The sequence below is a fragment of the Beta vulgaris genome, chromosome 7, assembly GCF_026745355.1.
Source record: "Beta vulgaris subsp. vulgaris cultivar EL10 chromosome 7, EL10.2, whole genome shotgun sequence".
NCBI lineage: Eukaryota > Viridiplantae > Streptophyta > Magnoliopsida > Caryophyllales > Amaranthaceae > Beta > Beta vulgaris.
In genome coordinates, this window is record NC_079208.1 from 55,783,643 (window position 1) to 55,810,122 (window position 26,480).

At 36.0% G+C, this 26,480-nt stretch overlaps 3 protein-coding genes across 4 annotated transcripts; 2 read left to right on the forward strand and 1 right to left on the reverse strand.

Moving 5' to 3' along the window:
* The first annotated feature begins 6,420 nt into the window (after positions 1–6,420).
* LOC104899913 (NADH--cytochrome b5 reductase 1) lies at positions 6,421–10,545 on the forward strand. Of its 2 annotated transcripts, XM_010687203.4 has the most exons (9): positions 6,424–6,799; positions 7,787–7,928; positions 8,042–8,132; positions 8,250–8,327; positions 8,508–8,588; positions 8,688–8,777; positions 8,949–9,014; positions 10,080–10,166; positions 10,253–10,545. In XM_010687203.4, exons 1-9 carry the CDS (start codon positions 6,688–6,690, stop codon positions 10,343–10,345), a joined length of 840 nt encoding a protein of 279 aa, XP_010685505.2. In that variant the 5' UTR covers positions 6,424–6,687; the 3' UTR covers positions 10,346–10,545. The 2 variants fall into 2 exon arrangements, with proteins under 2 accessions (XP_048504487.1, XP_010685505.2); XM_048648530.2 differs by lacking the exons at positions 10,080–10,166; positions 10,253–10,545 and adding an exon at positions 9,698–10,025 and having other exon boundaries at positions 6,421–6,799.
* A 1,945-nt stretch (positions 10,546–12,490) lies between these two features.
* LOC104899915 (probable apyrase 6) lies at positions 12,491–22,975 on the forward strand. The gene is made up of 8 exons (XM_010687205.4): positions 12,491–13,222; positions 14,457–14,569; positions 15,667–15,774; positions 16,157–16,208; positions 20,152–20,313; positions 21,628–21,725; positions 21,935–22,128; positions 22,628–22,975. The coding sequence occupies exons 1-8, from the start codon at positions 12,658–12,660 to the stop codon at positions 22,896–22,898; spliced, it is 1,563 nt and encodes a 520-aa protein (XP_010685507.2). The 5' UTR covers positions 12,491–12,657; the 3' UTR covers positions 22,899–22,975.
* Positions 22,976–23,497: 522 nt separating this feature from the next.
* On the reverse strand, positions 23,498–25,289 carry LOC104899916 (geranylgeranyl diphosphate reductase, chloroplastic). The gene has a single exon (XM_010687206.4). It carries the CDS (start codon positions 24,922–24,924, stop codon positions 23,581–23,583), a length of 1,344 nt encoding a protein of 447 aa, XP_010685508.2. The 5' UTR covers positions 24,925–25,289; the 3' UTR covers positions 23,498–23,580.
* Between the last annotated feature and the right edge of the window lie 1,191 nt (positions 25,290–26,480).

Consider the following 26,480-nt stretch of genomic DNA (forward strand, 5'->3'; position numbering starts at 1 on the left):
GTCTATATATTGTTAAAGAGTGAAAAAAAGAGATGTTTCAAATGGGTATTCATATACCTTTCACAACATGCTTAAGGATGTTCCTCAGGTTTGTTAATAAACATCATGGAATGCACCATGATGTTGTAGGAGGTCATTTAAAAGCATATTCATGTCAGAAAACAAACATATGGTAGCTTTTGAAGCTATTTTGAGGTATGACTATAAAGATGCAAAACAAGTCGTATTACACATTTTGAGGCAACGTAGATGGCCCAACCACCCAGGTCTTACTATAAGGCATCCCGAGCCCCTTGAAAAAGTTTTTAATAAAAAAGATATTGTCGGGCCATAAAATATTTAAAAAGGATCCAAAATAGAGTCCAAATTTAAAGGTTATGATACATGCTTTTAGAAATTTTCGATAATGGACCTTATGAGATGCATTTTAAGCTTAATAGGAAACCATTTGAAAACATGAACATGCTTAAAAATGGGAATATGGTGGCTTTCAGAGTTATTTTGGAGTGAAACAAGAAAGATGCAAAAATATGTTGTACAAGGCATTTTGATGCAGAGTAGTAGGTCCTAACCGCTCATGATTTATTCTAAGGCACCTCGAGTCCCTTGGAAAGGTTATGGATAGAAAACATTGGTGGATTCAAAATAGCCCCAAATTAGATAATTTGTAGGTTATGATAGACGTTTTTGGATATTCGTAAAGCCCAAACAATAGCCCTAATAGAATACATCCTGGAGCTATATGACCCCATTTGAAAGCATATTCATGCCTGGGAACCAACATATGGTGGTTTTGAATGATTTCTTGCAATGGAACTATAAGTTATGCTTGCAATTTAAGGCAATGTAACAAGTCCCTCGAGAGTTATTCAAATTCAAGTTATCTCTAAACCTTCTTTAACGTCTCATAAAAAATATTATTGATTGGCTTAGAAAAGTTCAAAATAGCCCAAATCTACTAAATTTGAAGACTATAATGCACGCTAGCTTTCGGACATTTGGTTACCCCGTAGACCAAATGTCATGGGATGCATCATAGAGCCCCAGGAAACCATTTGAAAGCATAATAGATTCATAGGTTGGTGTGCGGAGGCCTTGTAGGAATTAAAGGACGACAAGTGCGAGTTTTGAAGAGATACAATACAAGCTATAAGAGCATCATTAACCATGAGTGAAAAACAAGAATCATGAGATGATTGAGAAAAAAAGGGTCTTAATCATGATTGAAAAAAAGATCATGTGTTGAATGGGAATGATTGGGGCAAAGAAATGGGATGGGGTGAGTGAAATGGTGATCAGGCGTCGAAGTGGGAGTGTGGGACCCACTGCCTGATCTGACGAAAATCAATTTTTTTTTTGGCTTTCCCCCAGCCAAAACGACGCGTTTTGGCTGAAAATTAGCCAAAACGCGTCGTTTTGGCTTGGGGAAAGCCAAAAAAAATTGACTTTGTCAGAATTCTGACGTGTGTGTCAGATTTTCTGACGCGCGCGTCAGAATTTGACACTTGTCAAATTCTGACAGGTGAGAGAAATAATACAATTATAAATATTAAAAATGCAATATCTTAAAAAATACAAAGCGAAAAAAAATAAAAAAATATCAATGGCTCTATTTTTTAGAGATCTACAATTAGAGACCCATTTTGTAATATTTTGAATAAATTTTTTTTCTAGCTATTTACTAATTTTCTATTATTTTGCTTATTTTATATGAAATATGTCCCATTTTTACACTTTAAAAAAAATTAATATTTTTGTACATTAATTTAGTTAATGCTAATTATGTATTAATAAATTAATGTTTTTATCAATTAGTAATGAATATTTAATATTATTACAACGTAAATAATAAAAATATTATATAATAGTGATGGGGTGATGAGAGAGAAAAAGTAGTTGGGTGGGGTTAAAAAGTAGTTGAGTAGGTAAAAGTAGTGGGGATGATTGAAAAATGGTTCATGATTAAGGAGATGAGTGGGAAAAGATTGTGGGATGCTATTTTTTTAGAGAGAGAAAGTTATTGTTTTACACCACTCTAAGAGCATCTCCATTCATGGGGCACCCCATTTTTTCTCTCTCCTCACCTTATTTGTCCACCTCATTTTCCACTACCTCCCCATTTTACCTTACTCAAATTTGAAACACATACCTCCACTCATCTACCTCCCCATTTATCTTCTCTCTCTTATTTCCTATAACCACCACCTTTTCTCTCTCCTACTTTCCCCGCCACGTGTAAGCTTCTAATTTCTTCTTCATTTGGGCACCTCCCCTAAAACTTGAGCATGCTCATTAAATGGGGAACCAACCCCACTCATGTGGAGGCCCATTTGAGGAGAGAGACTCCATATGGGGAGGGTATTTTTACCCATTGGAGGTGCTCTAAGAAAAATTTGTTGCTTTTTGATTTTTTTTAGAGGAAAAAAGAAAATAAAGAACTAGTTCCAAGACAAAATTATCAAAAAAGCACTTCCAAACCTATTTTTTGGTATCGTACTACTTATCTCATTTTCCTTAATTCTCGTGAAAATGAGAAATTAGCACCATATAATTACGAGACGATGTTGGAGATTTGATGATGAGTGCAGCTCATAAAGTTGAACAACCCATGAGCGTGGCCCAAGCTAAAGCCTCTGCCCTCCTGTTTGGGCTTCGCCTGGCCCAAACAGACTATAGTTCATCTGCTTAATGGTCATGCGAAAGAAAGATCCCCCACTCAACTGATAGTGAATGAGATTCTTGCTTAGTTGCTTTAGTTCGTAATTTTAATTTTTGTGTCTTTTCCTTTGTGAGAAGAAATTGTAATAAAGTTGCATATGCCATGGCTAAGGCTTTTTTTTTTTGTTCTCGGAGACTTTAGTTTGGATGGAGGACTGTGCCGAGGATTTAATGTTTTTGACGGTTGAAATTCATTGAAAGTTCACTTGTGAGTGTCCCACATTGGAGAAAGAGAAGAGAATAAACCACTTCATAAGATGAGGAGTTACTCTTCTTATCACCAATTGGTTTTAGGATGGAACCTTCTAGCTTGTAAGTTGACTAAACTTTGGTTAAACGTCCCCCAAAATTTCTTAAAATTGTCCAGATCTATTTTTAATTTTCTATTTTACTCCTCTTTTTTCCATCACCCGCCACCCCCAACAACCACCTCCTACACCAGCCACCACTCGAAAAAAATTATTATTAATTGGGGGAGACATGGGCAAACGTATGCCCTGGACGTTCCACACATGACGCGAAGGTCCACGTCAGACGTTTAGACACATGGCCCGAAGGTCCAGGCCAAACGTTCCACACATCACCCGAACGTTCAGGCTAGACATTCAGGTCATGAGTGGAACGTTCATGCCGGACGTTCGCCCATTCCCCATAATAAATTTTTTTCGAAAGGTGGTTGCGCCGGTTTCTGTGGCCTGCGGGTGGTGGGGGAGGGTTAGGGTTGCTCGCGAGGGTGGAGGTAGAGCTGCTAAACGGGTTGGGTCAAATTCGTGTTGGGTCCATCGATAAACGGGTTGAGCACCCACAACCCTAAACGACCTATTAAAGGGGTCAACAACACTCAATCCTAACCATACCCGTTTATCAAGATTGCTTATGCACATAAACTAAACAAATGTACATCATATATTTTCTTAACCCACGTCTTGGAGTACTAATATCTCTATTACATAAGGGAAGGGGGGACCTATGGTGTCCTCTTTTGAACTGACTATTTTGCCCCCCTTTCCCTTACTAAATTACAAAAATAATATCAATATCAATATCGAAATGGGGATTCAAACAAAGCTACCGAAAATTAAGTTTCAACATCACTCCCAAATCACTTATGTTAGGAAACTTTACAAATCCCTTTCTAAATCACGTTCAAGAAATTCTGCAAATCACTAAACTTTACAAAAAAAAAAACGAAAAATTAACTTACAAACCAAAACTAATATAGTAGGGCGTAAATACATAAAAAAAACATTCACAAAATTCACTTACAAATGATTTTTCTCAAGAACTCACAAATTTCACTTACAAATTATTCTTTACTATACACGCTATGCATAAAAATCTGTAAAAAAAACATAAAATTTCGACGGGGATATCACACATTTGTCCATCGGCGAAATGCAAACTTCCAAAAAGGTACATAATTCTTTTAATCTTCCAAGTTATTTCAAATTAGTTGAAAAAACAATAGCAATTGTTATGTAGCGACTAACAAAAAAGAGGAAAATGGTAGCAATTAGTTAAAAAGGACTTAAATTTAACCCTTTATTTTCACATGAAATGAGAGAACAAGATAAAAGTAACAAATTTAATTTTTTTTTAAAAAAACTTCCAATATTAAAAATTATGCTCATAACTTTTGCAAAAAAACCATTTTCACAAATAAATTTTGAAAAAAAAACCTAAATCAAAGTTTTCGCGAACGGTTTTTGCAAAAATAAATTTTTCTGAAAAAAATTAAATTAATTTGCTAAAACCATTTTCATAAAAAAAAAATTACATTATTTTGCGAAAAAAATAGTGAAATTAAGCACCAAGACAACTGTAAAATTTTGAAATGGAAAAAAAGGGCTTTTATACAATTTAAATTTAATTCATTTTCATGTTAAATCAGAAAACAAGATAAAAGAAACGATTTTTGTTTTTTTAAAAAAATTCCAATATCAAATTGTGTATGAAAATTTACAATTTTATCTCAAATATAATTTTAAATATGAGACTGATGAAAATTATATATAAGTTTGTGAAATCATAATTTAGATGTTAGGCAAGGAAAAAAATGAAATTGATTCATACTTTTCGGATTAAATTTTGGGATGATAGATAATCGACCCAAAAAAAACTGAAGTTAGTTGATTTAAGAAATTATTTTCTTTGTTAGAAAATCACCAAGAAAAAATGAAGTTGTTTGCTCCTTCAAAAGTGGTTGATACGGTTGATGGATTTTTGATGAATTAGATCTACTGTATTGCTTATAATACTTGAAAAGGCTGATTTTCTTATTGTATAGTGTATAGTTTGATGAACTAGGTTCCTTGAAAATATGGTTTGTAGATTTTTAGTGAGAGGAGAGAGAAAATGAATAGCAAAAGTAGTAGAATTATACTGATGTTGCCAAGTAGTGGAAAAGGTAGTGAAATATTTTTGTTAAAATTCTAGAAGGATGTGCCTACAGGCTACAACACGTCACTCAAAATTTTGAGTTTCAAATACAAGTGTGGATCAAAGTATAAATTAACCAAATTATAATATGGGTTTCAAATACAAGTGTAGATCAATGTATAAATTAGCCAAATTATAATATTGTTGCATTGGAAATTCAACGTAACAGATAATATGGACTCAATATTTTTTTTTTGTTCAATAGAGATAAGTTTAACTAAGAGAGTAATACTGTAATGCTACTTAAATGCAAAGAGTTAATGACTGCAAAAGAAACAACAGAATGTAGAAGGAGTACTATTTGATTGTATTTCAAAGAATCTTATTCACAAAATGGAGATGAACTTAAAATACTAACTTGCATTTTCTTTTTGTTTACTACTTAGTAATAATTAGGCCTAAAAAAGTCACCGCACGCATCGCGTGCATAAAAAGCTAGTCTTACCTAAATAAACCAAAACGAATAACCAAAGAATAAATCTTATTTATTTATGAAAATTTAAAGAATAATATTGATAGTAGAATAGTAATTAAACGGGTTGTTGTGTCGGATTCGGGTTGAAATGTTCGACCCTAACCCAATCCATTTAATGAATAGGTTGTGTCGGGTCGCTCGCTTACTTAAACGTGTTGAAAACCTTGATCCAAACCCGCTAATTTTCGATCGGGATTCGGGTCATGTTAGCGAATCGTACCAACTTTTACCACCTCTAGGTGGAGAGAAGATAGGGGTTGGCGGTGGGTGGTGGAGGAGGTGGCTGTGGAGAGCGAGGGTGGGGGAAGATCGTGGGGGTGGAGGGAGGGAGGGTGGGGCCTGCTGATGGGTGGTGGAGGAGGTGGTTGTGGGGGTGGTGGCAGTCGATGTGGTGGTGGCAAGACGTGGTGGTTTAGGGAATAAAAGGGAAGGGTAAAGTTGGAAATGTTTGATGAAATCAGGGCGATTTTAAAGAGTTTTAGAGCATATTGGCGTTCCAAGGGAGTATCTTTCAGAGTAAATGGAAACCTCTAATGAGTCACAATTGGGGAAATGAGAAAATCACAAAAGTACCTCTAACTTTATTTTTTTAGGTAGGTAGAAACCTTGATAAATTGAGGTTTTGAGTAAAAGGATCCCAACTTATTATGATGAGAACCGATCTCGAAACTTCCTAAAATCGAGAGAAAAGCTCTAATCACTTGGTTATCCCTCACTCTCACATGTCACAGAAGTACCTCTAAATGGGGCGAGTACCAAATGATAGGTTTTAGCCTTTTAGGTACGTAATCGTGGCAGGAATAACTTTTAAAGTAGTCAATTTTTCGTGAAAAGGGAAAGTGCAATTCATAAACACCCACCAATGGAGAAACCAAGAATTTGGAAGAGTCAAAAAGAATGAGAGAAACACGAAACCCCTTTTTAAATTTAACCCACCATTTTTCTTGAGCTATAAAACCTTATCACACACTCACATTTTCTCTCTGTTCTTACACACAATTTACAGTGAGTCAAATTGAAGATTCAGTCAAAGGAGAGAGAGAAAGGAAATAACCATGGATTGCTTGCAGTCTCACAGAAAGGAGATGGTGGGCATTGCAGTTGCTCTTGCTGCCATTGGTGTTGGCACTTTCTATTATCTTTACAAATCTAAGTCCAAATCTAAACGTACCCATCTTTTTCTCTCTATTTTATTTTCTTGATTTTTGTCATCCAATTTTATGAATCAATTTTGTTTTTGTGGGTTTTGTTAATTCTGAGTTTTCATAGATGACAATGATGATGATTGATCATTGTATGATGATACTGTTTTTTTAATGAATGCAACAACTAGCTTTTATGTTGTTTTTCTAATGAGATGATCAGTTGCATTAAGAAATGATGAAAAATAGTGGGAGGGTTTGATTTTATTATGCATATTCAAGCTGTTTAAGTTTGACCCTTGTAAGTCAATTTGTAATGGTGATTAATCTTGGTTTTATTAATGTTAAATAGAGGTGGGTATTTTGACTGAAAGCTCTAGGGATATTTGAATCAAATGATTATGGAAAACGTGTTGGGTGGATCAGGTTCGCAATAATTTATCGTTTATATTAGAAAAAAAAATCCAACTATATCATACGAAAACTGATTATATCATACGAAAACTGACTATATGGTTTCTAATGCATAATAAGTTATTGTGAATCATGTCCATTCAAGTTCTTTTATGACTATACTATGGCTCATGCTCATGGATGTGGCTAATTTACGCTGGTTGTCACCTACTGCAACCCTCCTCCTTTATCCGGGCTTGGAACCGGCAGCGAGTGGGTACTCACAGGTGGTGTTGAATCAAATGATCACATGCTTTGTTAATATCCTTGATTGTGGTTGCTCTTGAGAAATTTAGAGGTTGTGATGGATGAATATTGGCAATATGGATTTAATTAGTATATAGCCAAGCGGCTTGCTTGAGAATAATTGGGTTTTGGCAATGACAAAGAATTAGAGGGAAATGTTAAGTTGATTATTTTATTTATAAGCTCAGTTAAGTTGTACTAGTAATGTATGGTGGAGGTTAAGGATTTCATTTGATTTTTCTTTGTGACTCTTTTATGTTCAAATTCAACTTCATTTTGCTGGTATGATTTTGGATGATGATCCTTTTGGTAGGTTGTTTGGACTCTGAAATGTTCAAGGAATTTAAGCTTGTGAAACGCACTGAGCTAAGTCATAATGTTGCGAAGTTCAGATTTGCTCTTCCCACATCAGATTCAGTTTTGGGTCTTCCAATTGGTCAGCATATAAGTTGCAGGTTTGTGGGTTTCCATATTAGCAACATATGAATATGATGCTTCGACTTGATTCAAACATGAAGATGCTTTAATTCATGTGTTTATTTGCAATATTGATTCTTTGCTGATGCAGAGGAAAAGATGCTAATGGTGAGGATGTCACCAAACCTTATACACCAACAACATTGGATTCAGATGTTGGGTATTTTGAGTTAGTTATAAAGGTATACCAGACACCAGTATGTATATGCTGATGCGATGATATATGTGTTACCCTCATTTATTTTGTATGTCATAGCGATTTGAATTGGCTTTGAAGTAGTTTCCCCAATGATTCCTAGATGTATCCACAAGGAAGAATGTCACACCATTTTCGTGAAATGCAAGAAGGTGATTACCTGGCTGTTAAAGGCCCCAAGGTTTGTGATTTTCCCTTTTACACTTTCTATATGTCTTGCAACTGGTACCTCAGTTAGCATTGAGTCTTCAAGCTGGGCTCTGATTCGGCCTAGGAGCTTGGGTGGTTATACCAGTGAAAGTTGGGCTAGTGTCTGCCATGGACATATTCAGTTAGTTATATGATTTTGCTTACTTTGCAGGGACGTTTTAAGTATCAGCCTGGGCAAGTTAGAGCTTTTGGTATGCTTGCTGGAGGTACAGGAATTACTCCAATGTTTCAGGTCTGGCAATGTGGTCTAAAAATGCAAAACTTCTTCATTACCTTCTTTTTGTACTCAGCAACGAGTCGCTTTGTTTTAATATCTGTTTCTTATGTTTAGGTCATTAGAGCTATATTAGAGAATCCAACTGACACAACCAAACTTCAATTAGTTTATGCAAATGTCACGTATGAGGATATTCTTTTGAAGGTATTTTTATCTTTCACTTGTTTTTAACTAGTTCAATTAGTGACTCTCACTGCTGTTATTTGCTTATACCCATCTTCAGAAGTTGGATGCAGCCTGCCATATAGTGTGTGATTGTCTGAGTTTTCAACTCATTGAATTAATATTCATTAATATTTGATTTCTACTTTGCAGGAAGAGCTAGATAGTTTTGCCCACAATTTCCCTGACCGATTCTCTCTATACTATGTCCTGAATCAGGTATTAGATTTTATTTCACTCGATCTTGCTGAAGCTTTACCTTTTTTCCTTAAAACTAATTTTTAAGACGAACACTCTTTCTGCTAGGCCCGGACATTATTGCCTAATTGTTCACTGATATGTCTAGTGTCTTAATAAATAATTATACAAGTCTAGCATAAGTTCTCCTTTGTAGCAAGAATGTGGAAATTTTTTCAATACTGTATTGCATTTGTTTGATATTCTATCTTCATTTGTCTGGTGCCTTGTGCTTAGTTTCTATTGTATGCAGAAGAACAGAATCAAGTATTGGGAATACTATCTGATTTGAATGCTTTAGATAAAGTGGTCAATATGATGGTCATTTGCAAGAATTTAAAAGAGGTTGTAGTGGCATCCAATAACATGAATAATAAACTAATAGAGCCCCAGGCCAGGAGAGTTTAGTTTACTGATGAAAAGAAGCTTATCAAGGGTAGAGCAAGTCATAGTGCAAGCCACTACTATCTATCAAAGATCTAAGTACCTGTATGTGATTATCGCTGATCTAGACTGGGTTGCTGGGGGATGGGTTAGTCATTTACAACTCATGTAATTGCTATTTTCTTGTTGAAAGTTGGTGTGCTAGTTAAAAATGATGGGTCAGGTAGTTATATGCATTGTGACTTTGTTAGATAACCATATAATTCCCATTTTGTTGGCAGCTTATTTGCTGTGCTGCACGTCTCTTGCGTTATTTCCATGTATAACCTTTACTAAGTTGGTAAAAGAGAAGAAAAGTCTGAAAAGGCCTGGAGAGAAACCAGTGGGAGCTGAGTGGTAATAATTCTCATTGCTCCAAGTATTTTGGTGGTTTCTTTCTGGATAAAATTCCCAATTACCTATCTCAGTGACTGAAGTTCCTTTGTGAGTTGAGATCCTTTTATCTACCCTTCTTCTACAGGCGTTGTGCCATTCGTGGCCTGTTGATTTACTTGGTTTTCGAGTCAAAATAAAAGGTTGCAAGACCTCGCTTTGTATCTGTTGTGAGCATGCACTTCTTGTATAATTATTTTGGAAAGATATAAATGTTTCTTTCCTCATCAGCCACCTGAAGAATGGACTGGTGGAGTTGGATTCGTATCTGCGGAAATGATACAGGATCATTGCCCTGCACCTGCCTCTGACATTCAGGTAAAACCTTTATCAAGCTGTACCCCTTTTCTAGCATTGTACAGTCCAACCTTCCAAGACTAACACGAAACAATATTGTCGGACAGATCTTGAGGTGTGGACCGCCACCAATGAACAAAGCCATGGCTGCTCATCTTGGAGCTCTAGGATACACTTCTGACATGCAATTTCAGTTCTGATGCAACCTATCTACATAATAGAAGTATCATTGTTCCCCATTATTTCTTTGGCCCCCTCCCACGGGACTTAGAGGTCTAATACATAATTTTTTAGTCGTCGAGGACAAAATTGATGCAACTTTGATGAGCCTCATTTTGAATGCTGATTGATGCAGATAAACTTTGCTTAAAGCTTAATTTGAATCAGATATTCTTCTATAGTTACTAATTTACTATATAAAAGTTGGTCTACATCTATCCCTTCCATGAGTCTTCACCTTGCTTGCAAGTAGGGATGGGCATGTGTAGGGTTTGGGCCAGGCCCGACCAGACCCTAGACTCAAACCCTAAATTTTTTGTTGGATGCGGACCCGGGCCCTAAGGGTCTAGAAAAGCTGGACCAATACCCTTAGGGACTAAAGGGTCTAGGGTCGAGCTTATTTTCTTTATTTTTGCCCAATTTTCAGTATTTTTTTATATTGACTTTCGGTAGTGCTTATGATCTGTAGGGTCTAGGGTTTGGGTCTAGGATTCAGGGTCTAAATGATAAATATTGAAATTTTAGGATAAATATCGAAGATTTTTCTCTAAAATACAAAGGCAAAAAGAATATTAAATAACTTTAGGGTATAAATATAGGATCTAAGTAGGGTTTGGGTCTAAAATATAAAGACATCGACTCGGACCCTAAGAAGTTCAGTTGGACCCAGACCCAAACCCTTAGGATCCAGAAAAAATTGGATCCAAACCCTAAAATTAAATTCGGGTCCAATAGGGTCCGATTAGAGTTATGGACCCATGTCCATCCAAGCATCCTACTTGCAAGTGCTAAGAAAATTGGACTAAACATAGATTTTGATTGTTTGTGAGGATAGGTTGGCTGTCATATGCAATGTTGGACAGGACTATTGTGCATGTAATTTGGTGTAGAATCAAGTTGTGAACGTTAACCGAGTTTAGGTTTTTTGTATCGTGATCCCCGATAATCTTCTCACTTGTCTAAGCATCTCATAAACTTACAAGAAAAAAAGATTTCCCCCATCTTTTTGGCTCATCATTAATGAGTTTCTTGGTCTTTGTTAGTCTTTAAGTTTTTGTCATTCTATCTCTTTCCCTCTTTACACCTCACTTTCCACTAAACTCCCACTAATTCTTTTTTTTTTTCCTCACAATGGGTGGGCGAGTCTTAGTTGATTTTTCTATTTCTCTCTCCTATTTTTACCAGACCCTATCATATACTCTCTCTCCTACCTAATGTTTATTTTCATATGAAATAGATGATTTAAATTAATAAAAGCTAATTAGATTACGTTAAATTAAATTGCGTTAAATACTAATTAGCTAATCAGCTTACGTTAAATTAAATTAGCGTTAACTTGACATGATAGCAACTAAGATTGTGCAAAGATCAGAGTCGGACCGGAATCTGGACTGGATCGAAAATTCCGGTTTGGTTTTCGATCCAGAGAAAATATCACATCAATATACTCAATATATCAACTTAATCTCAGAGTGTACATAATATGAACCGGTCTATATAACATTCCGCTCGTCAACCTGCAGATTCGAAATTTCGGATCGAGAAAAATGCGATCCGAATCTAATCTAAAAAAAAATTGTGTATTTGAAAACTCAGATTGGGTACCTGAAAACTAAGAAATCAACTTTTTCATAACAAAACTAAAAAAGTACAAAAAAAAAGTTTTGGATCATCAAATATTTCGTATATCCAATTTTGAAAACGAATATTTTCGAATATTTTATACTTCCTCCGTTTTTTTAGATGTTACACTTTTCAAATCACGGACTCCTAGGTAATTTTTGGAGAGGAGAGAGATAGAGAGAATGAAAAACAAAAGAGTCCCATGTGAACATGTGATAGGAGAGAGATAAAGAGAAGTTATTACCCAAAATAAAAGTGTAACATCTAATTTAAAATTTCCTAAAATAGAAAGTGTAACATCTAAAAAAAAACGGAGGAAGTACTAAATTTCCGAAAAATTCACATGTTTCAAATATTCAATTCGAAATATCCAAAATTTAAAAACTTTCGTATCGGATATCCAATTTATCAAATCGAATTTAACTGTAATGTTTATGCAGACCCCTAACCTGCATGATACACCAATCATTCCACTTAAGGGTGCAGCCATAAAATAAAGTCAAAAGCTCAAACCTCAAAAACACACTTTTTTCCACTTGAAAGACAGACGAGACAAGTAGAAATATTTCCCATTTCTTCTCCATTTTCTCTCTCCTGCTTATACAAACTTCCATTTCTATAATTCTATGTGAACTATCTATCTTCCCTAAAACTCCAATTTCTCACTCCAATGGCATCATCATCTTCATCATCATACATTCCACTTCACAAAACCCAACTCCCACCTCGAATGCAACCTTTCTCTCTCTCTCCACAACCTTCCTCAACTAAATCCCACCATAAATTTCTACTCATAATCATCTTTCTCTCTCTCCTTCCTTTTCTTCTTTACTTTCTCTCTCTTTATCGCTCACTTCATCTTCTTCCCTCTTCTTCTTTTGGCCTTGTTATCGACATTTCTCACTCTCGCTCTCAAATCCTCGTTTTTAGATCTTTAAACGAAGTTTCGGGTACTCCATTTTCCGGCGAAACTTCCGATTCTTTCTGGGTTGATGACGGAATCTTTGAATTTTCCGGGAATCAAGATTTGGTGGGGAGGGTTTTGTTTAAATTGATTGGTTTTGCTAAGAATAAAATTCCCAATTTTGAGTGGAAAGATACTAAAGTTCAACTTATGATTTCGGATGATTTAGTGGGTAAAGTTGAGGAGAGAGAAAGAGTTTTGGAAGAGTGTAGAAGGGTTTTGAGATCATCTGGGTTTTTGTTTAAAGATGATTGGGCTTCTGTTTTGAAAGGTGAGGATTGTTTTTGTTGATTTTTTGGGTTTAATTTGATGCAATTTTGTATGATCTAATTGATTTATATTGGTTGTTGATATGTAAGTTATGTTGTTGGATTTGTGGTTGATGTGAGATGCAACATTTGTGATTTTGTAACTGTGAATTTTTAATTTGTGTGTGTTAATTAGTTATTAGTAGTGATTTTATTTGAATTTGTTTTATGAAGTATGTTGTTAATTAGCACTACTGTTAGAATGTGTTGCTTGTAGAAAGCCTGTGGAGATGCAACTGGTTGGAATTTGTTGTGAACTCATATCTTATTGATAGTAAGAATTGGACTCAGTGAATGTATAAGCAATTCCTTTGTGAATTTTAATGAGGCGGGCCAACTTTGATTTGGCGGCTGTTGGACTGATGTTCTTGACTAGTGGGAGGGACTTGGGAGATGCCAAATTTGTCATTGTGTAACTCTAGTGTAGGGAATGTAAAACTAGAACAAATGTATGGCGACAGAGACGTGTCTTGAGTTGAGTATTTAGGTTTGAGATAATTGAATCCTATCCTATGATGTATACTCATGTAAGTAGGAATTGAGATTGGCTCAAGTGGTGAGCTTTCCCATCTTTCCTAGTATAGTTTAGGGTTCAATTCCTACCCCAAGCATTTGCTTGGGATTTAAGGGAGGAGGAGGGTTGGGGGTGTTCTGACTGGGGGCCTGTGCGAGGGCTGCCCATAGGAATTCTTCTTACCATTTTTTTTTTTTAAATTATACTCATATCTGTGCCTTCATTCGATTGTTTGTGAGTTGAGGGAATGGCTTCTTGGATTTGTATTGATGTGTAAGTGATTGCATTTTTTATTGGCTCTTAGTTCTTTATATGACAATATTGTTTGATGATCTAGTTTCATCATGTTACATCGCTTTACATTCATCATTCATGTAAAGCCAAATCTAGTGTAGAGAAGCAGCTTCTGAATTTTGCAATAGGTTTATGTTGTAATCTGTCTTCTCCAGGCTGACGCGTTAACAATCATGACTTGCAATCATGAAGTTCATTTAAGATTCATTCTAGCCTAAATTCGCTTAGTTTTTCCTTGGTGTAAGTGTTATCTCCTCAAAGGCACCATCATATAGAGTATTTTGCTTTCTGAGCTGAATTGAGAATTTCGCAAAGCTTTCATGTAATTGTATTTTGATCATTCTAATTTTTAAGACAATGGCCATAACTGTGACATAAACTGTATACAGGTCAAGACGAGGCTCTTTATTCTTGGTTGGCTGTCAATTATGCTCTTGGATATCTAGGCAAGAAACCTGAAGAAACAGCTGGAGTAGTTTCACTTGGAAGATCTGCTATGCAGGTTTTCTCTATTATTCTTCCTTCCCCTCCCTCTGGATACCATCTCACTTTCTTTATATCTTTTGGTGAGCTTTATGTCTCTGCATGCTTAGTAGCATCTGGATAGTTCTATTTTCTTTCTATTGCAAGGTTTGGTGTTTGCTTCTGATGGTTGATCCATGCGAGGAACCATTCGCTTGTTTGAAATATCATGTTTTGGATGTTCATTGCTCACCGGTCACCACAAATTTTATTATTAGTAATGCAAAGTGTTGTTGCTAGATGTTTGTTACCATAAATTCTTGGTGACCTGTTTTTCCAGTTAATTGAAAATGATTTTTCTTTTGGGTTAATGTTTATATCTTAATGCAAAGCTCAGATTTCCCCTTTTTGGGTGATGTTCTCTCTCACACACTATGTCCTTACTAGGCATAGTTAATAGGCAGGATAGCCCAATTGGCATAACGCCATAAGAGTAGGATCAATTAAATGAGATACTATTGGACATATTGGCCTTTACTGGGTGTTGGTTTAGGGAGATAAGGGGGGAGGGATAGGGATAAGGGGGTGGGATCGGGTCATATGAAATTCCCCGTTATCGGATAGAAAATATCTTGGGTAGAGCCAATATAGGACCAAGATGGTAGACAAATAATTTGTAAAAGAGAAAAGACATGGTAGAAAGTAATTTATGGTAAGTTAATTTTTACTGTGCTCATCACTGTCTTTTTCTCCTCTCTCCTTTATCCTTTATTGGCCCACTATTATGACCTACTATTGACCTCAACCCCAGTGCCACAGCTCGTTTCGGCCCATAACAAGGTGACTGCTGCTGAACCATACTGATCTGCCTATAACATAATATATACATTTTTTTTCTTAAAATAAATCTGTAAATTGATCTGTGTTAAGAAACTCATTGTACCAGCAACAAGATTTGGCAATTGTATCATCTTAGTTTTGCTGCTTTAGTCTTTCAATAATCGTAGAAATGGGGCATCATAAAACAGTCTGCATGTATTGAACCGCTATGACCTGGTAAAGTTGGTAGGCTGTGTTACTTTCTTATTCTTGTATGTCATCTTGCATTGTGTTTTAACTAGTTAAATCTATCTGCAGATCTCTTTTGCAAGCTCTGAGACTCCACTATCAGAATCCTCAAGAGTTATCAGGTTGGCAGGAGTTCCTTACAATATTTATACTCAAAGCCTGCAGCAGTTTGGTCAGGTGCCTTTCATGTAGATTATTTGTTATGTAAACCGATGACCTTCCTGAAGTATTTTCTTGTTTCTAAATTTGTATTAGAATCATCTAGACTGTTTTCAGAGAAAATTACTTTGAGGGATCCCCTTTTAGAGATACCTCTCAAAACGGTTACAGCTATCACAAATTTTCACCAAAAATTGCCATAAATGACCAAAGACATTCTTGTAAACTATATAATACTTGATGGTCTTCTTTTGTGCTTGTTTCGTTTCCATCACTTTCGTTTTAGCTATAGTCGAGTGGGGACAGGCAATGGAAATATGCGCATCAGATGGAGTTTTTTCAGTATGGATATATGACTCTTCTTTTATCAATTATATAATTTGTGGATTACTGGGTGCAGGATGCTGTTTGGACATTGCTCCATGAGCGAAATACTCAAGGCTTGATGTCATGTAAGTTTCAGGTTGATACTATTCTCGCTCTATGTTTTACAATGGGCCTCCCTCATGAAATGCATGGAGACAATAATCATTTTCGTTTTAAAGGAAAAGGGTCTCTTATTGGTAACTTCTCAGCTTTGCATCATTTTGTCCTAAACCTAGCAATGTTGCAAAATTGCCTTTACTCATTTGTTGTTTGTGAGATAATCAACGATTCTCAATCTAGGTCAATCAGACGATATTATTTGTATAGACTCCTGGTAACCGATAATGGGATCTTATCATCTTGTGAGATTCAGTGTTTGTTTGGTTAAATCACTTAAAGGTCATGATATTAATATTTTGACTGTACAGGGAGACTCCAATGTCCAAATTATGCTTGTACGAGATGTACAAAGTAGTTAGCCTTTCAGAAGAAGAAAGGGCTTTTGACGTTTGTGGGATGGCAAAGGAGGATAAATCATAAATATCATCATTCGTGATAGGAGCTCCTATGAATTATTTGTGATATACAAACTCTATTAAGAAATAATGTATCTTGGGGATAGGTAATCAGAAGGAAAAGGGTTCTTGGTTTCAAATTTCTTTTTAACTTATCTAATGGATGGGTAATGTACAAGAATCAAAGTTTTTGTCTCCGCTTCCCTTCATGGCTTTGAAGGATGGATACAGAGGTATTATGGACAATTCTATGCAACACATCATTTGATTGATCTTTAACGGGAAACTAACTTCTTTTGAAATTGCCAATTCTGAAAAACCCCATTGCATGCTTGTTTAATGATGACCTGCAATGTAAAGATCGCTCAAAATATTTATGGTATTGAAATTTAAAACATCTAGCTGGCTTTGCAAGACCAGATGGTTGTTTGCTGCACAATCTTAGTACTTAGATATTTTGCCAATGCCCATATCAGGGTCCACAGTCCATGCCGTACCCTGGCCAAGGTTAAACAATAGCATAAAAGAGGGACAAGGCGTCATTGGATTGCCAACCAAAGGCTAGGAAAAAGATTATTGTAAGATGCCTTATAGGGAGATTAGTCTCCTAGGTAAAGCCTAGTAGAGCCATTTTGTGCACTGGTAGAATGGGCCAACAGATGGTGGGAAGTCATTTTAGGCTCCTGACTCCTAAGTAGCTTTTGCTACCCGAGTTTCAGATTGGCTGATGACATTGAATCTGAAATGATCTTGGTGGATCCCATTTTGAAGGCTATATTGTCTTCATGAAACCCTTATAATTGGTTGAAAATCTAAATAATATTTGTGGGACCCCTCCTGTGCCAGAAAAGGCCTATGCATGACAACATCATAATTGTTTTTTGCCCTTGAAAAAAGCCATAAGCCATGTTAAAGTGATATTTTGCACGCAGTTGGATTCTCCGAGGCTCCCTCGTGTAGTCTTGAAGATATCTCAAGGTTTATTATATTGGCCATTTTGAGTGCAAATAGTTATGGAATTGAAATACCTTAGTGAGGGTGTCAACGTTCACCTAACGACATTAGGGTCTACGTATGTGTAATGAACTAGCATCACTAAGGTAGATAAAAGTAGAAAGGTGTAAAACTGATATTCAATGATAATCTGGAAACTTTCAGCAAAATAAAAGATAGTGGCAAGCTTTCGAGAGGCTTGATTCTCTCCCAAAACTAGACAACTAAACTCTCAGCAATCTTCAACATAATTTCTCTCTCCCTAATCTATTCTATTTATAGAGTTTTCTTCCCTTCTAATCCTTTAACTCATTCCTCTAGCTAACCCACAACAAACTAATGTGCATTACCAAAAGTGCCCCCTTCCCCCTAGTACATGAAGTCAACACTAGCCTTCATATGCACGCGATGCGTGCGTTAATTTTAATATTTGTTATTCTATTAGATACTTCATTCGTACTTTATTTATGATTAAACTTAAATGTGAAAAATTCAACAGTTAGATGAATTTAGGTATACTAATTCGCTAATGTAAAAAAAATAAAAAGGTTGTGAGTGATTATTAACATTAATTTTTTGTGAATGAATATTGAACAGAAAGAACAAAAATAATGAGTTGGTTTAACTGAATTAAAGAGTATCAAAGGTAGTGAATGTTCAGACTTTTCATGTGCACGTTATGCATGCCATTTTTTTTTTATAAGGTATAAATAATTTGTCCATTTAATTTTAGATTGAAGTATTTGATGCATATACCATTTTAAACTTGTTTTAAATGGTAAGTTGGAGTGAGCATTTTTAAATGATTTGCTTTTGTAATTTTTTTCATTCCATTAATTAGATCATTAAGGGTATTTTAGTCACTTCAAAAGAGGACACCACATCTCCTCCCTTGGCTTATATAATAGAGATTAAAGGCATTAGCCATCTCAAAGGACTTCAGGTCTATGTAGCCTACTGAGGGTTCTAGGGTCTATGTGAACTACAAATGTCATGAGCACTCTGATAGCTCCGTAGAACTCTGAGATCCATAAAGTAAGTCCATATATGATCTTTTCAGGATCAGGTGGAGAATGTCGACTGTGATTTAGGAAAGCTTGTTGCCTTAATGGATTCTGTGTAATGATCTTGCTCAATCAATCAATCACAGTAGCAAACACGGATTCTGTGTAATGATCTTGCTCAATCAATCAATCACAGTAGCAAACACAAGCAAGGTACAAGCAAGCCAAGTAAAAAGGATAAGTTGTGTTAAGATAGTCACCACTGAGCTTTCGAGAGGCTCAGACTCTCCCAAGAACAATATAACTAGATGAAAATTATATTTCTGCATTTCTTTCTTCTACTCACCCCTTCCCTTATATACAACTGCCTTTTCTCCAACTACCCAATATTCCATTTTCTCTAGCAACTTATGACACTACCTGTCAATAATAAATAATTTCTATATTCATTGACTATCTGTTAAGCAAGATTGATTTGCTGATTTTCGCCTGTCATTCTTGGTTCTGGACTGATTTGCGCTTCTTCTTGCGGCGTGTGTACGTGAGCATAGGTGGAGCGTCTGGATTCATTACATTCTGGCAGTGATCATTAGGTCTCTAAATACACTACACCTTAAGTTCAGTGCCCTTGCAAGGTTCACAAGTTTCTTGAGATTGTCCAAATTCTAAGTTGTCATAAGATTAAAAATCTGTATTCTAGAAAGTGATGGGAAGTGAATAAAAGAATTCTAAGAAGTTCTGATGAACCGCACTTTGAAGGTTATGGGCTATAGTGTTACCCTCATGTGAGACATCTACACTGTTGAGACATTTCAATCAGAAGTAGAGAGTCTCCTTTGGTTTCAAAAACCATCACTGGAACTGCCCATCCGTAGCATTATTTGATATGATCTTATCACTGCCTAGAAAAAAGTTAGTGGATTGACATCCATGCATTCTACAGAAACTTTTTTGGGTTACCCTCTTATCTGATGTAGGCTTTTTTCTGTAACATTCTTTCGCTAGCCAAAGAGCCCTTAAAGTAGCAGAGGCTTAGTCTTTGGGAAATTGGGAATCCTATACATTAACCGAGTGATGTTATAATCCTGTTAGTCATTTAGCTTTGCTAGGCATCAAAAACCTTAACTAGTAGTTTGCTTTTAGGATAGTTATCAGAAAAATCAAACGAAAAGACATCTCATGTAATTGAATATAATAAATAGTCAGAAAATGTAAGAAAATTATTTAAGTATCCAACTCTTTGTGGTCTTATATTGTGGAAACAACTTATGTTCTTATATTATTAAGAAAGCCTGTTGAATGATTCAGTGTCTTTGGTCCTTTATGTCATCCCTGTACCTAATTATGTTTGTGGAGCTTAACTAACAGCATGAACTGACAGCTCAAAATTGAGTTTTTGGAAAATTTCATGATAAGCATCATCAGTATCTGATGAAATGGTTTATGTTGAAACTAAATAGCTATATATGGTTTTCTTCATGCTTGATATGTAACTATGGGTTTCACCTATTTTGCAGCTTCAGTAAACAATGAAAGATCCAAGTTCAACCCTTGCTATCGTCCTAGGGGATATGAAGTGACATCAAAGGCAAGTGATAAGACACTTGTAAACAATGATGCCACAGGAACCTTTTCCACATGTAAAACTGAACTTACCATGTTGCTGAATAGTAGGAAAGGTACTTCTCTTATTGTGCAGCACATCATTTTTTTAATCTCTCTTGAGATTCGGCTCTCTGTTTCATGTTTACTATCTCAACTGCTTACTAAGTTTGAAGTCTATACATTAAAACATTCTGAAGCTAAAGTTGGTTCCTTAATCTTGAAGTCTGCTGTACTCCTTTATTAACCTCTGAGTATAGGGATAATATCATGTTTTATAGGCTTAAGTTCACTGTCTTATTCTTCAGGGTCCAGTTTGTACAGTGAAAGCTAAGACACTGATAGAAAATCAAATAAAGGATCTTGATTAAGAGATGTTATGCTCACAAGTCACAAGTATCCAATGAACTTATGGACACAAGTTTAAAGCCAATGCTTTTTTCATAGCACTTGATTTTGGAGTTAAACTGTAACATCTATTAACCCCGACGGCCCGTTTGGTAGTTGGTTATAAATGGTGGTAATAGAATTTAATTTTTGTGTAAATTTGTGAAGAATATCATTGTCCATTTCCATGGTAATGCTAATTCATCCTAAAGTGTCTACTTTTCTTCTTGAATTATCATTTCCATCCAATACCACCTTGTAGGTGGTAATGAGTGGTAATAAAATCGCTTCCCCTTGGAGACAAAAACACAAGTTTAGGGGTGAGATTGTTTGCCCTTAGAGAAAAAAATGCCTCCCCATGGAGATCTTAAGGGTGCTTCCCTAATGACATTACACTTAAAATTCATTCCCATCACCGTAATTTATTAACGACTACCAAACGGGCCACGAGAGTTTTTACAGATTTTATATGTAATCCTATATCTAGTTCTTGCACTTTGACTATGAGAGCTCTGTGGTGGAAGTCCAGGAAGTCAAAATGGGGTGTCAAAAAAAAAAATTCCTTCTATTTTGCAGCCTACTTCGTCGCTTCTTTAATTTGGTGAATATATCCACAAGCTATGGGGACATCCAAACACAGGGTCACACCCAATTTTGTCTTGTCAGCTTGGTAATATTAAGTTGAATACTTGAATGAAAATTCTAATCAGTGAAGTACAATCTTGTCATTTCAATATTTCATGATATTGCATTCAAGGAATTGTCTTTTTTTATCGTATTTTCAAGCTCTTTAAAATAAAAGTCTCTTTGTTGAATTTATATGATACCACAAGTTGTTTCTCCTCAGTATTGGTACTTCTAATTACTGACTAGTGATTGAAAGTCTTGTTGTCTGAATAGTTTTCCACATGGTCCTCTTTGAAGTATATTTTACCTTCATATGTTGGAGTTGCAAATATGATCTCCTCCCTAATGTCCAGATAAATTGTTTTGTTTTTCTGTAGGAAAATGTGCACGTCCACCGTGTGAGATAGTGCCATCAATTTTTAGTGAGTTAGAACATAAACCTCATCCTCAGCAAAGCTTCTTTCTCTCTTCCCAGGTTGGTGTTCAAGATGTACCATTTAACCACAATGTACAGTATGTTGCTATTGGGGTTATTACTAGCAATTAATAAAGTTAGGATCTGCCAATTATATGGAGGAAGCCTTTGTTCACCCTCTGGCAGCTGCTCTTGGAATGTGTAAAAAATAGAATCTGAAATGGTTATGAGAAACTGTACTGAATCATGTCTTTTTCTGTGGTTATCAGTTTAGAGGCTTAGTTCCAAAGGCTTCTATATCTGAATTGGAATCCATTGGACGCTATATTTGCGAGGATGACCAGGAGAACCTCAAAAGACAATATGGAAAGGATGATGGAGATCGATCAAGAAATTGTTTTTCTCATGCATTTATGGCAATCTTGTTAAACAACAGTTTTGGCATTCCATTTGATGAGAAGAGGTACTGCTTCCAATTCTCTCCGACTTCTAGAAAGATATGCTTTTTAGTTTTTACTCTTCCACATTCTTTTTGCTGATTAATTTTGACTTCTGTGTTGTGAAAGTTAAATCGAGCCGGGTTAACTTTTCCCATTATCATCAATCAATTTGACTTTACGTAATTGAAGTAAATGATTACCTTAATAAGCTAATTTTGACAGGTGATTTTATCATACTTCTCCATTAGCATTGCAACATTACTAGTATAGGAGTAGTATATAAAGTAATATTAAATTTTTGGGATCTTTTTCGATGTGGCACATGTATTTTCACAATATGAACTTTTCATAATTTTACAATACGTAACTTAAATATTAATGGTGAAAGAGTCAAAGTTATGTGTCGGTCCGTTGGAGATCATGAAAAAACGCATGTTGCAAATAATTAAAATTGAAGTACCATTTTGGGAATTACATATAATGCTTATCCATAATACGCAATGTTGCATACTGGTTATACAGAGTGGAGTTTGCAGCAGGAAGCACTCCTGTTGATTGGAGACTTGGAGCTTTCATTTCCCAGACGATCATGGATCCCTTTGACAAGATTACAGAACACCATGACGCTCATATCATCGAAAATGAGTCCGTCACTCACTTCTTCTTGTTTGGAGTTCTTATAGTTATTGTTCTTCTGGCCGCTTTCTTTGTAATGAAATTGCGAAAACCTCAATTGAAGACCATATATGACCTTGAAAAAGGTTGCTACATTGTTACTCGTGTACCCAGATAGAGATACATTTGTTCCTCTTCTTGTAATTGATCTTACACTTCAGTTCTTTGTACAGTTAGCCATTGATATCAAAGCATTAAGATTAAGATCTCAAACCTCTTCTCATCCATGTACCAAGTTATACTGCTTTCATTTTGTTTGTTCTTTCTTTAAGAAGCCTCCATAGTACTCCGGTGATCACCTAGAAGTCTAGAACTAGGTGCTCTCTCACATTTTTTTATGCAAATTTTGTATTTGCACATTACATTTTGCTCAACTATGTACAAATGTGTAAAAAAACGTGTTTGGAAGCACATAGTTCTAGGTGGTCCATGAGACATCTAAGAATTTGTAGGGAAGGGCAGAAAGGGAATTTATTATGTACGCCTTTTTAAAATAACTTAATGACTTGAAAAGGCTGACGAGAGGAAGGAGAAATTTTGTTAAAATAAGTTGTCGGTGATTAGGGATCGTAGATTTTATAGTTGAGATTATTTTAGGAAGACATCATTAAAGTTCGGATGTTTACATTATTCTCTACTCTATCATTCTGATTTCTACTTCAATCCTATCAAACAATTTCTTCTAATTTCTTTGCAAAAATATGGAAAACAACTATCTGTTCTGCAAATATAAAAGGATTTCTATTGCAACAATATTAAGGATGAAAACATTGACTTCCATTGCAACAATATTGAGAGGATCAAACATTGGATAAAAGTTCCATTCTTTGTCCTACAAGATTACACCTAGCTAAACTCCCAATAGTATTCATTACCATTTTAGTATCCTCCCAAGGATTACCCTTAGCCAACTTCTTATACAAATAACTATCAAATGTCATCCTTTGCACATATTCATCCCCACATAACTCTACCAAAGCTTCCCTATTTGCATTGCTTCCATAAAACACATTTTGCAACAAATCCAAAAACCTAAACATATTCTTATAATCTCCATCCCATTTCTTCAAATATTCCCTCTTCAAATCCTCCTCCTTAATCATCTTAGTCCCACCCTCCGACGCAGCTACCACCGCCTCTCCGCAAACCCGGCCCGATTTAGCCGCAAAGTATATCCCTTCCCCCGAGCACTTGGTCACATAACCCGCCGCATCCCCAACTAGAGCCACCCGACCCCGTACCCTAACGGGCCTCGGGTGCTCCGGTATCGGGTGAGCCTCCACCTTAAATACCCGCCCACCACTAATCTTAGGCCCGGCCCGAGCCCGAATCCCATATTGAAACCTTTTAATATCCAACTTGGACTTAACCGTCCCGGTCCCCACCGCCACGTGGTCACACTTAGGAAACACCCACCCGTAAAAATCGGGCGACACGTCATCCCCCACGTACATCTCAGCAAGATCTTTATAATATTCCATTTCCTCCTCAGGTAACCTAATCCTCTCCTGAAAAGCAAGGGCACATTGGTAATTTCCCGCGTTAATAGACTTCGCCACCCTACTGTGGACCCCATCAGCACCAATAACAACATCAACTTTAACCAACTTCTTAGACCCATTAAGACTATAATGCACCACATAAGGCCCACCACTATCAACATGGGCCGGAAGTTCAACTTTATTCACAAGCCCACAAATCAACTGGGCCCCACTGGACTGGGCCCGATCCCTTAAAAACGAGTCAAGCACTTCACGACGAGTCATAGCAATAAACTCAGACGGTAAAAGAGTTTTACCGAAGTCAATAGAAAGATTCGAAGGTGAAAAAATACGCATGCGTTTGACTTCACGGTCAACGAGGTCACGTGGGATGTTAAACTCATGAAGCATACAAAGTGGTATAGCACCACCACAAGGTTTCGAACCTGAGACGTTTCGTTCAAAAAGAAACGTTTCTATGCCGACGGAGGAAAGAGCTTCGGCGGCGGAGGAACCGGCTGGGCCGCCACCGATTACGGCGGCGCGGAGTTTGCGAGGGGTGGAGATGGGGAGGTTGGAAGGTGGTTGAGTGTTGTTGGAGGGGAGAGAAAGGTGAGAGGAAATGGAAGGGAGAAAGTTTAGTTTGAGTGATGTTGTTGTCATTTTTTGAATGTTTTTATTTTTTGTGGTATGATTATGATTATAGTGAGTAATTAAGGGAGTGATTAAAGTGAAAGTGGAAGTGTCGTTTTGTGTGTTGCAACTTGCATGTGAGAAGGATTATTATAATGTGGGGGAGACAGTAAAAGGTGAAATTATGACGTTGGAATGTGGATCCACTGTTGTATAACTCCAAAAAGTTTTTTACATTTTTTTTTTTTTTGAAGATTTAACATTGGAAAAAATTTGCATGAATCGGGTTTATAGTAACTTATTGTGCACCTGAAATTATATGATAAAGTCAGTTTTTATTTTAGAAAGTCGGTTTGGATAGTTAGTTTTTCATTGTATAGTTAGTTTTCATTTTATAAAGTCAGTTTAGATAATCACCTTTTGTATAGTCAATTTTCGTAATATATAATCGCTTTTTTTAATATAGTCAGTTCGGGTGCACTAAAGCTCGATTCACCCAACGCGTTTTGCTAATGTCAAGGCCTCAAGGGTACTTCAAGAAAAAACATTGATGAAGGAAAAAACTTTGCACGGGAGGTCATGGAGTAGTGTGTATTGTAATGTGTTCTAGCAAAAAAAAAGTTTTTCTATGTGGTGCCTATGTATTTTACAAAATTTTACATTGTACCACTCTTTTTTATTCATCCACTTCGTACTCCTAAACTTTCTAAACGTTACATGAAATTCCCTTACTAATAGAAAATCCTACTCCAAACTTTACTTAGTTTTCAATTTATCAAATCATATCCCAAGCCTCAGTCAACTAACAATGCTAAAAAATCCTACTCTATGCCCATAGGGTAAGAAAGTCTCAAAATTTACTATTTAATATCGTGTATAAGAGTATTTTGTGTAACATTAAGAAATCTTAGGAGTAAAACATGAAAATTTAAAAAACGTTGGATACAACATAGAATTTCGTGAAATACAAGAGTATTGTACTACGTAGAGAAAACCCAAAAAAAAACAGCTCCCAGCATAACCCAATAGCCAACTCCTCCTCGTTTGAAGAGTAGTTAATCTCTAAAATCGGTAAGATTCTAAGGCAACAATTCATGCAATGTGTTTGTCACAGATTCATCATATTGAGTAGGGTATAAGGTATGATCGAAACTAACGGCAAATTCTATGACCGAGTGACATCATTTTGATTCTTGTATGTTTAATGAGATGTGATTTTTGTGATTATACCTTAAATATTATCAGGTATAAGGATGTTTTAGGTTAGCCTTCACTTAAGGTTTCTAGCATAGTATATAATGACCTTATTGACCTATAATAATTTATGATAAGATACAATAAAACATTTTGTACAATATTGTTTATCTTTTTCATGTATTGATTCTTACGAAAGAAAAATGAATTACTTAAAAAAGGTTTTCATTTTCTCTGTTTGTATGTAAAAAAAGGTGACACATATATATATTATCATAGTCATATACTCCCTCCGTTTTTTTTATTCACTCACTTCACTTTGAGGAAGAATCAAGGAGAAAGTACGAAAGTATGAGAGATGATCGAACTGAAAAGGTGGAGAGGAAAACTAA